The sequence below is a fragment of the Spinacia oleracea genome, chromosome 6 (assembly GCF_020520425.1).
Source record: "Spinacia oleracea cultivar Varoflay chromosome 6, BTI_SOV_V1, whole genome shotgun sequence".
NCBI classification, from domain to species: domain Eukaryota; kingdom Viridiplantae; phylum Streptophyta; class Magnoliopsida; order Caryophyllales; family Amaranthaceae; genus Spinacia; species Spinacia oleracea.
In genome coordinates, this window is record NC_079492.1 from 86,364,298 (window position 1) to 86,376,713 (window position 12,416).

Consider the following 12,416-nt stretch of genomic DNA (forward strand, 5'->3'; position numbering starts at 1 on the left):
TGACACAGCCTGAAGGTTTTGAGGATCCAAAGAATGCTAAAAAGGTATGCAAGCTAAAGAAATCAATCTACGGATTGAAGCAGGCATCCAGGAGCTGGAATATACGTTTTGATGAAGCAGTCAGTGACTTTGGTTTCATCAAAAACGCGGACGAATCTTGTGTATACAAGAAGGTCAGTGGGAGCAAAATTGCTTTCCTAGTATTATATGTCGACGACATATTGCTTATCGGAAATGACATTCCTATGTTGAACTCTGTCAAGATTTGGCTTGGGAAATGTTTTTCGATGAAGGATCTAGGGGAAGCACAGTACATATTGGGCATCAAGATTTACAGAGATAGATCTAAAAAGATGATTGGACTTAGTCAAAGCACTTATATCAATAAGGTGCTTGATAGGTTCAAGATGGCGGACTCCAAGCGAGGCTACCTACCCATGTCTCATGGAATGACTCTAAGCAAGACTCAGTGCCCAAAAACACTTGATGAGCGTAGACGAATGAATGGGATTCCATATGCATCATTGATTGGTTCAATAATGTATGCTATGATATGTACACGCCCGGATGTTGCGTACGCACTCAGTGCTACGAGCAGATACCAGTCAGACCCAGGAGAGGCGCATTGGACTGCTGCCAAGAACATTCTGAAGTACCTGAAAAGGCACAAAGATGACTTCCTGGTCTATGGTGGAGATGATGAATTAATTGTTAAAGGCTATACGGACGCAAGTTTCCAAACCGACAAAGATGATTTCAGATCACAGTCTGGGTTTGTCTTCTGCCTCAACGGAGGAGCAGTAAGCTGGAAAAGTGCTAAGCAAAGCACCATTGCGGATTCTACAACTGAAGCGGAGTACATTGCTGCACATGAAGCAGCAAAGGAAGCTATATGGCTAAGGAAGTTCATAGGAGAACTTGGTGTAGTCCCCTCCATTAAAGGACCAATAGCCCTGTATTGTGATAATAACGGAGCTATTGCACAGGCAAAAGAGCCTAGACACCACCAGAGAGTCAAGCATGTACTTCGTAGATTTCACCTTCTACGAGAGTTCGTTGAAAGAAAAGAAGTCGAGATAAGCAAAATTGGAACTGATGACAACATATCAGATCCATTAACTAAACCTCTGCCGCAAGCGAAGCACAACTCGCACACTGCAGCTATGGGAATCAAGCATATTGGAGAATGGCTTTGATGTCTCTGTTTAATGTTTTAAAGTTTTAGAGTTTAAATCTTTGTAAAACATTATTGGTTAATCATTCACAATAAATGAAAGGAATTCATTTTTTCCATTTAATTTGTGGTTTATTAAATGATGAGTCCCTTCAACTTGACGATATATTCAAGATAGACTGTCAGGACCAGTCCTGTGACTAAGAAATGTCTATCAAGTGAACTTGAATGTCAAAAGTTGAAAATGGTCCCTAATCGGAGTCTTCTATAAAATTGGACGCATAGAAAACGTTAGACGATTAGAATGCAAGATGACTAGTAGTTCTGTTTCTTGAACTATGTGGACATGGCAATATCATAATCATTTGCATAGATACTTACTTTGGGAAGACTAGTATCGGACAAGACCTATGAAACTTTACTGTAAGAGATGAAAGTCTGTCATAAGTAAATTTCATTAAATTATTAGACACTAAATCCTCAATACCTGAGTGATTTGAGATTACTTGTTTGAGAACTGGTTGCTTTGACGTTGACCAACCGTCGCACCGTAAAAGGAGGCTATAAAGGCAACGCTCAGGTAATCACCTATCAAACGAAGTCTGATCTCAAGATCGCAAGATTGGGATTGTCCTCCCATAAATCGGGATGAGATGCTTAAAAGTTGTACAAGGCCACTCGGAGAGCTAGAAACTGTGAAATGCATGGCCGTGCTCGGATGAATCATAGGCTATGATTATCTGTTTATTTGATCAGTTGAACTCTGAAACCGAGGAATACCTCTGGACATAATAAGGATGACAACTCTTACCTTATGTTCAAGAGCAAGCATCGAGCGACAAAGGAATTAGGAAATGCACACTTGTCCCTAAGGACAAGTGGGAGACTGAAGGAAATAATGCCCTTGGTCCAAGTATGCATTCTATGTTAAGTCTAATAAATGCGGTTCAGTATTAATTAACAAGTTAATAATTCAGTGAGATCAAGTGAGCTGAATGCCTAGCTAGAGGCCGCTTCAGTTCAAGTGGAATTAATGATATTAATCCACAGCTTACTCTTGACTGAACCCGTAGGGTCACACAAATAGTACGTAAACGGATCAAGTATTTAATGGCATTAAATACTCCATCTATGAATATTCGGAACCGACGGATCTTGGTTTCAGTGGGAGCTAAGATCGTCACAGGCAAGAAATGAATACTCCGGAAACGATGATATTGCCGGAAACGGAAATATGGATCGTATCGGAAATATGAATATTATCCAAGTCGTAGATGTTGCCGGAAACGGAAACATGGTACGTATCGGAAAATATTGTTGGAAATGGAAATATTACCAGAATCGGAAATATTGCCGGAAACGGAAATATTGTCAGAATCGGAAATATTACCGGAATCGGAAAATAATTCCGGAAACGGAAATATTAAATATTTGTTCGAAACGGAAATTAATTCCGGAATCGGAAATATTAAATATTGTTCGTATCGGAAATAGATTCCGGAAATGGAAATTTAATCGGAAGCGTATCGTACGAATTAGCATCGGACGAGGCCTGCCGGACGAAGGCCCAGCACGAAGCCAGGCCATCGCCCAGCAAGCACGCACGCCACAGCCCAGCGCGCACAAGGCCGCGCATGCGTGGGCCGCGCTGCGTGGGCTGCTGCTCGCATGCGTGGGCAGCCCTTGTGGCTGCCGTGTGTGTGTGAGTTTGAGCTCATGCGAGATTCCTGAATCTGCAAGAGTCAGTGTATGATTAAATGTCTATTCCTATTGGATAAATTGATTAAGTAGAATTCATGTAGAATTCTAATTCCAATTAATTCGCATCCTACTAGGATTACGATTCCTTTTCCATAACTCTATAAATAAAGGCCTAGGGGTCATAATTTATATACAAGTTTCAAAGTATTCAAAAGTGAGTTTTTGAGAGAAAAATTCAAACACCCATCTTGCCCCAAAAGTGCCGAATTTTCTGAGTACCTTAAGGGCGATTCTAGTTGGTCAATCTTAAGGCGGATCCGGACGTGCTGTGGACTTTCTACGGAGGGACGACACTTGGAGTCCTAAAAGACTTGTTCTTGTTCGGTTCGGGCGCAGCTAGGGAAGGCACGCAACAAAGAGTATGCATCTAATTATGCTATATGATTATGTGTAAATAATATGTTTCCTGGGTTAATGGTTGTTTCCGCATGATCTATGTAAATGTCATATGTATCATAACCTAACATCACATACACCATGGCTTGTGTGACGCACTCCGTTTAATACTTTGACCATCGTATTACTCTAAGACTCAGTCAAAGTGGGGGCTAACTGTAGACACCTACTTTTGTCCCCATTCCCGCAAGGGAAAGGTTCGATGATGGAAGCATAAAAAACTCCACTTGACGACGCATCTCCTATAAAATAAACGAATCTCGATTCCCCATTTCATTTCACCCGAAACCTGCTATTTATGGAAACCTGCTAAAAATAGTAACTGCCGTAAAAGGTAGCTTCTAAAAGTGGCAAATCATAAAGGATAGAAACCTGTCAGAATTAGGTGTTGCATTCCAACATAAATCCTAAATGAGATAGAAAACCGCGAGAATCCTATTCCTAATAGGATTCGGAAATAAGAGTTACGTATTAATTAAAATCCTAACGAGCCTAGAGTTCGTAACGGGCCCAGACGCATTCCGTCATAAAATTGATACGCGCTAAAAGACTCGAATTAATCTCAAACTTTACGGATTTCAGGAATCCGAATCTGACTAAAGAAAACAGCCCAGACCCTATTTTCAACGCCTGGCTCTTGGCGCTGAAATCTTCGGCGCCCAGGCCTGGGCGCTGAAAATACCTGGGTACGTGTTTTTTCCTAATTCTTTGTGGATTAGAACTCTACAATTCTATCTTTCCACGAACTCTTCCCTATAAATAGGCCCCTAAATTCGACGTGAAAGAACACACAACAACACACAATTATATTCTGAGTATTGACTCCAACCCTTAGCCTAAGCCTCTCGCTGCGAAATTGTTCACGCGTTCTGTCGCAATCGATCCATAAATCGAACAGAACGTATCCTGTCCCATAATTGAAATTCGTTAAATAAAAAGGAGAAATAGCAAAGTCAAAGTGGTTAGTTTTCTGAGAACCGTGACGCACCTCTCAAAGGTGCGTCGTAATGTGTCCCTTTTCGATGATTTAACTGCTTTCCTCGCCCTTTTTTATGAACTGATAAACTAACCTAATCTGATTGTTCTATCACGCCTAACAAATATAATATTTTTGGGAAATCAGATTATCATGCTAGGTCCCTTAATGCTATTTAAATCAGATAATCACGATCGAATTAGTATTATATGTTGCATATTGCTAAAATCAACTCAGATTAGTTTAATAGTTAACGCATGTCCCTTCAATTATTTATGCTGAGCTAGTAAGGATATCCTGCCTCTGGAGTTATCGACGAGCGAAGTACTCCTCTCGGTAGTTACAGTCCCCCGAACCCTCAATCTCTACCTTGCGGGTGTATATTGAGAGATCCCACACCAGGGATCACAAGGGAACCTACGGCCGTCGTGGTCAAACATAATTGCACTCCCTTTATGTCACGATAACCGGGTTTTGTCAGTTTTTCTCATTGTCGTTAAAAACTGAATGGCGACTCCTATATTACTAGTCAATTGGGTGTATACTCACAGGAAATCCAATTACACTTGATTGAATAAAAAGAATCGTCACACCCACGAGGGACAAGGTCACGCATTAGCCTCGCGCTTTTTCGACCCCCTCACAGTATACTTAGTTCTTTCCCTAGCCCTTTAATTTTAATTTTTTAGCCCCCAGTTGCTATTATGTCTTCCCATTAACAATGTTTTTAGATTTCGATCTTAGATGCCCGTGTCGTATGTCTAAGTAGGGTGGGCCTTGGTTAAGTGCCAAGTCCTATTGACAATGTCTGATTTTCTTTAAAGGGGATTAGCAAGCATTTGAGTTGCCATGAACGGGTGCCCTGAGTTCGAAGAAACGATGGGGCGATGTCGTAGAACAATCTTTTTCATTGCAAGCTTACTGCCTTTATTACTTGTTGGCGATTATGACTGTGTCTAGTGGTGAAAGAAGGTCTTTAAGCGAACGACTATGTCTAGTGGTGAAAGAAAGTCTTTAAGTGAGTTAGTTCGCTTTAGGGAGGGTCAAGTCGAGTACTTTAGAGGTCATGGACGCTTGCGCTAGCCCCCATTCAATTGAGGCAAAGCGATCTTTTTGAGTCTTGGCTAAGTTCCTAGGAGTGTGAGTGCTCCTTCTGGAAAGGGTACGTGCCCTTATTATTTTTCGATGTGTGCTCATTTTGGCATCTTGATGACTTGGATTCTTCTTCGTGCTTTCAATTTTTCTTTCGACTTGGATTGCAAGTAATTAAATTTCAATAAGGGACTTCTATTTTTTATTCTTGTTTTTCTAAAGGCTTTAATATTTTTGCAAATTGGTTGGACCGAATCATGGATTGCCTACGTATCCGCCTTAAATAGATTTAATTTGGAATCAGGTCTTGCGTAGTTCTTAGCCTAGAAAATGGTTTCTTAGAATGCCGATTTTAAACAAGTACGTTACGAGGTGGAAACATATTATTTGAAATGGTAGAATAAGTGAAGTTTATTATTATTTAAATCTGCTGCCAAAAATTTGTTTTATATATTTTTTTGTACATGTAGTTTTTGGTGGTACGTATATCTGAATACGTGCAGTACCCCCCAAGTGTTCGTTATTGTTCCGTGTATGTGCGGATAAAATGACGAGCACTTTTGGACAATTTTTAGCAAGCAGAGAGAATCAGCGCCCAGGCTGGGGCGTTAAAGATTTCGGCGCCCGCTGTGGGCGCTGAAAATTATTTCTGGGCGAATCTTTTTTGGTGCGCTAAATGCTCCTTTTTCTTTTTAGACTAACTTTAGAGGCGCTTTGCAAAGTTCCTTTTTTATTATTTATTACTTTTTTGTACTTTTCATTTGTTTTCCTTTTTTATTCGAGACACAAGACGGTTTGAAGGATGGGTTGAACGAGATATGATAATTTGTATAGGTATTGGTCAAGCATGAGGATTACATCCGCTAGGACTCACAATTTGCAGCCTCAAGCTAGGGTCATCAGTTTACATCAACCAAGGCCAATGAGTAGCATGGGGACGGCTCACAGGTATATCAACAGGATGTATCCAAACAAGTTATATGGTCATTGTGCTAATGGTGGTGTAAGAGCAGGTTTTGGAAATAATGGGTATGACGCACGTGTCAATGGCCGTGCGTGGTTTGCGGTTGACAACAAGTTCAAGAACAAGAGTCGAGGTAATGGTTTCTTGGGTTATGGAAATGAGAACATGGATGGGTTAAATGAGCTGAACAGGGGCCCCAGAGCGGAGGCGTCTAAGAACGTAAGGATTGGAAAGGGTAGACATCGTAGGACTTTATGTGGTATGATTTGGATTGGTTGACTCAATTCTTTTCCTTCGTTTACTTGGGTAAATTTCGCACTTAGGGAGGTACGGGATAAGTACTTCATGGCTCGCTCTTTTTGCTCTCCCCTTTTCTCTTTCTATTTTCTCTTTCTATTTACTCTTTTTGCTTGGGATTTCTCCCCAACATAAATCCTTTAAAACTTTTTTATTTGGGCTAAGGGGTAGATGGTTGTTGTCTTTGAGTCACGAGGCGAGACTGAGTGAGCCTCGTTTGGTAGGCCTATGGTGGACCTTTAATTTTAGTAGGCCTAGGGTGGACCTTTAATTTTAGTTGGCCTTGGGTGGACCTTTAATTTTGTCTTACTTTGCAAGCGTATTTAGTCGTTTCTTAAAATGTGCAAATAGCGTAGATTCAAAATGTTATTTTTACCTTATTGAAATTTAACGAAAGGATTACATCGAAAATAATAATTTTTTGTTTTTTTTTTCTGACTCCAGTTTCTGGGATTTAATGGAAAGTTGTGATTTAGACTCGAACTTTCATTAATCTCTCTGATTATGACCCAAGTATGAATACGAGGAGGTGGCCTAGACTCAGAATAATGACGTGGCGTAAGCCTATAATACTTGACCAAGCAACTCTCAGACTTAGGCCAATTGGACCATAACTTTCGTTGGTTGACACTTTAGATTTTAACCCTTGGGTGTTCATTTGTCACGCGCCATTTTGATTAATATTGGCAAGGTAGTTAATTGGGGAGATCGAATTTCCATTTTTACAAGGCTAGAATCATTAGTGCGGCTTCCCTCTTAGTGTGTATTGCTTTACCCCACTGGTAGCCTTATGGTATGCCGATTTTGGTATTTTCATGGTTGGTCATGTTGCATTTATGGAAAATCTTTTAGTCCGTACTTAGTAGTATTTCAAGGAGCGAGTGACTCGAGAGGACTATGATAGTCGTGACCCAATGTGATTATAAGCCTTGAGGCCATTAATTTTTTCTTTGCCAATGGTATTGACACCTTAGGTTCACTTTGGGGGTTGTGCGACTATGGGGGAATGATTTTCAGAATGTGACTGTATCCATTTTGCAAATACTATAATATATTCTTTTATTGGTGAGAGAGAGTATTGAGGCCGTAGACTCTTAGCAAGGGATGACAATTACATATGGGTGCCTATTGATTTAAATGTCAGGAAGGGAGACTCAATATGGTTTAACCTTTTAACTTGCAGAACGACACCAAGCATTAGGACCGATTCTATGGATAAGACAACTGAGACTTAGGATTTAGATTGTACTTTGGCATAGCCTAGTCTAGACTCGGAATTTATTTTTTTTTATTCGAACATTATTTTTCTTTGAAAACTTCATTTGAATATTATTTTTTGAATACTTTGCCCATGTGACATTCAAGGTTTAATTAGCATGCTCGATTTTTAGTGCCGAGCATTGTCGTCGTAGGAGGCCTAACAACGACGCAAAGAGTTAACTTTTGAAATCGAGTGCTTTTCTTACGCCCTCGTAGCAATTCGTTTTACAAACATTTTTTTGTGCTACGTATTTCCCTTTTGCGCGGGCACCGAGGCTACTGCGCCTGACCAAAAGGCCAAGCAGCAACTTCAGCGCCCAGCGAGGGGCGTGAGAAATTCTGGCGCCCAGCCAGGGGCGTTGAAAATGCGTCCCTGGCTGGTTCTCGTTTTCTGTTTGCGTCTACTTCTGTTTATGAGACTTCGATTTGCGTTCTTGCCTAATAACGTCCTTTACGCGTTGCGCAACGTTTGTGGGATTCGTTACAGGCCATCCCAAGCGTCGCTTTTTTGTGGCGATCATTCGGGTTTGCAGAACACGTATTTCGGTATAACTCTTTGGCAAATTAGTCTATGAATGTTTGGGCAATTTTTAAGGTCGTTGGTTTTTTCTAGGATAGCTTGTCACACACAATCACATATTTCGCTACACATAACTAACATTCATCATGAGGCGATAATAACATGTCATGTAGTTTATGATAGGCTTCTATGGGTAGTTATTTACGCCTGGTTTGGTACCGCTTCTATCGTAGATCCAACACATGCCCCGGTCGAGGTAGTGTCTTCAACAGACGAATTTCGCTCAAGAGGCCAACCCGCAAGTGCAAGCCAAGGGGGCATGCAGGCGAGGGGGACCTAATGAGCGAGCGATTGGGTTCGGGATAGGTGTACTACCTGCACAAGTACCGAGTGGGCAACATGCGCGGCGTATGCACCCCCCTATTGGCGAAAAAAGGTATCCTTAGTCTCAACTCCCGAGGGAGCCGAGATTCGTTATGCTGTTCTGCCCGTTCACATTAATATGCTGATTTTCAGGTCGTCCCAACTTGATGGGGAAATAAACGCGGGGTAGGATCGTTTCACCCTTCGGCTATTTTGATTACCTACAAGCACGAGTATTTCCTTCACTATCCCCAGCAGAGTCGCCACTGTGAGGGGGTCGAAGAAGCACGAGGCTAATGCGTGACCTTGTCCCTCGTGGGTGTGACGTTTCTTTTTGTCAAATCAAGTGTAATTGGATTTCCTGTGAGTTTACACCCAATTGACTAGTAATATAGGAGTCGCCATTCAGTTTTTAACAACAATAAGAAAAACTGACAAAACCCGGTTATCGTGACATAAAGGGAGTGCAATTATGTTTGACCACGACGGCCGTAGGTTCCCTTGTGATCCCTGGTGTGGGGATCTCTCAACATACACCAGCAAGTTAGAGATTGAGGGTTCGGGGGACTGTAACTACCGAGAGGAGTACTCGCTCGTCGATAACTCCGGAGGCAGGATATCCTTACTAGCTCATGATAAATAATTGAAGGGACATGCGTTAACTATTAAACTAATCTGAGTTGATCTTAGCAATATGCAACATATAATACTAGATCGATCGCGATTATCTGATTTAAATAGCATTAAGGGACCTAGCATGATAATCCAATTTCCCAAAAATATTATATTTGTTAAGCGTGATAGAACAATCAGATTTAATTAGTTTAACAGTTCATAAAAAGGGCGAGGAAAGCAATTAAATCATCTAAAAGGGACATATTACGACGCACCCTTGAGAGGTGCGTCACGGTTCTCAGAAAACTAACCACTTTGACTTTGCTATTTCTCCTTTTTATTTAACGAATCTAAAATTATGGGACAGGATACGTTCTGTTCGATTTATGGATCGATTGCGACAGAACGCGTGAACAATTTCACAGCGAGAGACTTAGGCTAAGGGTTGGAGACAATACTCAGAATATGAATTGTGTGTTTTAATTTCACGTCGAACTTAAGGCCCTATTTATAGAAAAGAGTTCGTGGAAAGATATAATCGTAGAACTCTAATCCACGAAGAATTAGGAAAGAACACGTCCCAGGTATTTTCAGCGCCCACGCCTGGGCGTCAAAGATTTCGGCGCCCAACTCTGGGCGTCGAAAATAGGATCCATGCAATTTAAGCGCCCAGGGTTGGGCGTTGAAATTGATGTTTGGGCTGTTTTCTTAGTCAGATTCGGATTCCTGAAATCCGTAGTGTTTGAGACTTAATCGAGTCTTTTAGTGCGTATCATTTTTATGACGGAATGCGTCTGGGCCCATTACGAACTCTAGGCTCGTTAGGATTTTAATTAATACGTAACTCTTATTTCCGAATCATATTAGGAATAGGATTCTCGCAGTTTTCTATCTCATTTAGGATTTATGTTGGAGTGCAACACCTAATTCTGACAGGTTTCTATCTTTTATGACTTGCCACTTTTAACAGCTGCCCATTACGGCAGTTTCTATTTTTAGTAGGTTTCTATAAATAGCAGGTTTCTATAAATAGCAGGTTTCGGGTGAAACGAGAAAGGTGATTGAGATTCGTTATTTTATAGGAGATGCGTTGTCAAGTGGAGATTTATGTTTTCATCATCAAACCTTCCCTTTCGGGAATGGGGACAAAAGTAGGTGTCTACAGCGGGTCGGAATTAGGTACGGTTGGGTTCATTTTAGGGACGGGTGGGTATGTATTTTGGGGGTGAATTTGCGTTTTCAGAGGTTTTATGGTGGCTGGGAAGCCTAAATTCTTAAATTAGGGTTTTTTTTAAAATCACAAATTCTCTCTCACCTGCGCTGCGTCATTGGTCACTGGTGAGTGGTTTATGGTTGTCTCCCACTCGCCGCCGGCCATTTCCTCGTCTCTCCGGTCGCCGGTTCTTTCTCTGGTTCTTCGAGGAAGCTTCGACTCTTCTTGTCTCCCTCGCCGCCGTCGTCTCTAGTCTTCACCGCCGCCGGTTCCACTCTGCTTTCTCTTGTTTCTCTAGTCTCCTTGTCTCCCTCGCCGCCGTCGTCTCCTTGTCTCCTTCGCAGCCGGTGACTCGGTGAGAAACCCTTGTTCTCTGTTTTTTTTCTGTTTTTTTTCTCTATTTGTTTTTTGTTTTGATTTTCGAATGACTGATTTATTTTTGTTCTTTACTTTTTGTTCGAATGTTTGTTTATTTTCTGTTTAATTTTGTTCTTTATTTTTTTTTGAATGTTTTTTTTTGTAACTTTTATTTTCGTTTTTAAATGTTGTTTGGTTTTGTGATTTAGGTAACTTAATGTTTAAACTCTTAATTAATTAGTTAATAGTTAACTTGAGTGTTGAATTATTGAATGGTTGTGTTGAATGAATTTGTTTATTTTTCATTTGATTAGGACCAATATGGAGAGATTTAAGCTTATTAAGCGAGGTCTTCAAGCCATGGTTATAAGTGATGAGTGGACTTCTTATAGAGAAGAAGACATGGGGAAGGCAAACTTTGTGAAAGAGAAGATTCTGAATGATGATTGGTGGGACAAACTAGCTTACATTGTTAATTTCACAAAGCCTATCTATGACATGATTAGGCTTTGTGACACCAATAAACCATGCCTTTACTTAGTGTATGAGATGTGGGATTCTATGATTGAACAAGTGAAGCTTGAGATTTACAAGAAAGAAAGTCGTCCTAATTCGGAGTTTAGTTCCTTTTATCATGTGGTTTACGAAATCTTGGTAGCTCGTTGGGAAAAAAGCAACACTCCTCTCCATTGTCTAGCTCACTCCTTAAACTCGAGGTATATATTCTATTTTTTGAAATTTTCTTTATCTTATTATACTTATACACAAATCTATAATTTTTTTTTAAAAAAAATATTGAAGGCTCTATAGTGATGAATGGATACTTGGTGATCCATCTAGAGTTGCTCCTCATAGAGATGGTGAAGTATCTCGAGAGAGAATGAAGTGCTTTCGTAGATTATTTGTACTTAATGATAATGTTAGTAAAGTGATGGATGAATATTCTCTATTCTCTATGAAGAGTGGACCTTTTGAGGATTTAACTTGTATCTCAAGGATGCATTATATGGATCCTAAGAGTTGGTGGGAAAACTTGGGAGCTCAAACTCCTCTTCTCCAATCTTTGGCATTTAAAGTGCTTGGGCAACCTACTTCATCATCTTGTAGTGAACAAAATTGGAGTACATATGCACTCACTTGGGAGAAACAAGCTAAATCCAAGTCGTGCCCAAGATTTGGTTTTCATCCACAATAATCTTCGCCTTTTATCAAGGAATTCCGAAGAATATTGGGAGCTTTATACAAAGATGTGGGATGTTTGTGGAGATGCATTTGATTCCTTGGAGGATGTTGGTGAAGGAAATAATGCCCTTGGTCCAAGTATGCATATAATGTTAAGTCTAATAAATGCGGTTCAGTATTAATTAACAAGTTAATAATTCAGTGAGATCAAGTGAGCTGAATGCCTAGCTAGAGGCCGCTTCAGTT

The 12,416-nt window shown here is 40.5% G+C and overlaps 1 protein-coding gene across 1 annotated transcript; it reads left to right on the top strand.

Annotated features, from left to right (window-relative positions):
• Positions 1-11,309: 11,309 nt before the first annotated feature.
• On the top strand, positions 11,310-12,183 carry LOC130463330 (uncharacterized). Its single transcript, XM_056832426.1, has 2 exons — positions 11,310-11,704; positions 11,790-12,183. Exons 1-2 carry the CDS (start codon positions 11,310-11,312, stop codon positions 12,181-12,183), a joined length of 789 nt encoding a protein of 262 aa, XP_056688404.1.
• Positions 12,184-12,416: the final 233 nt, after the last annotated feature.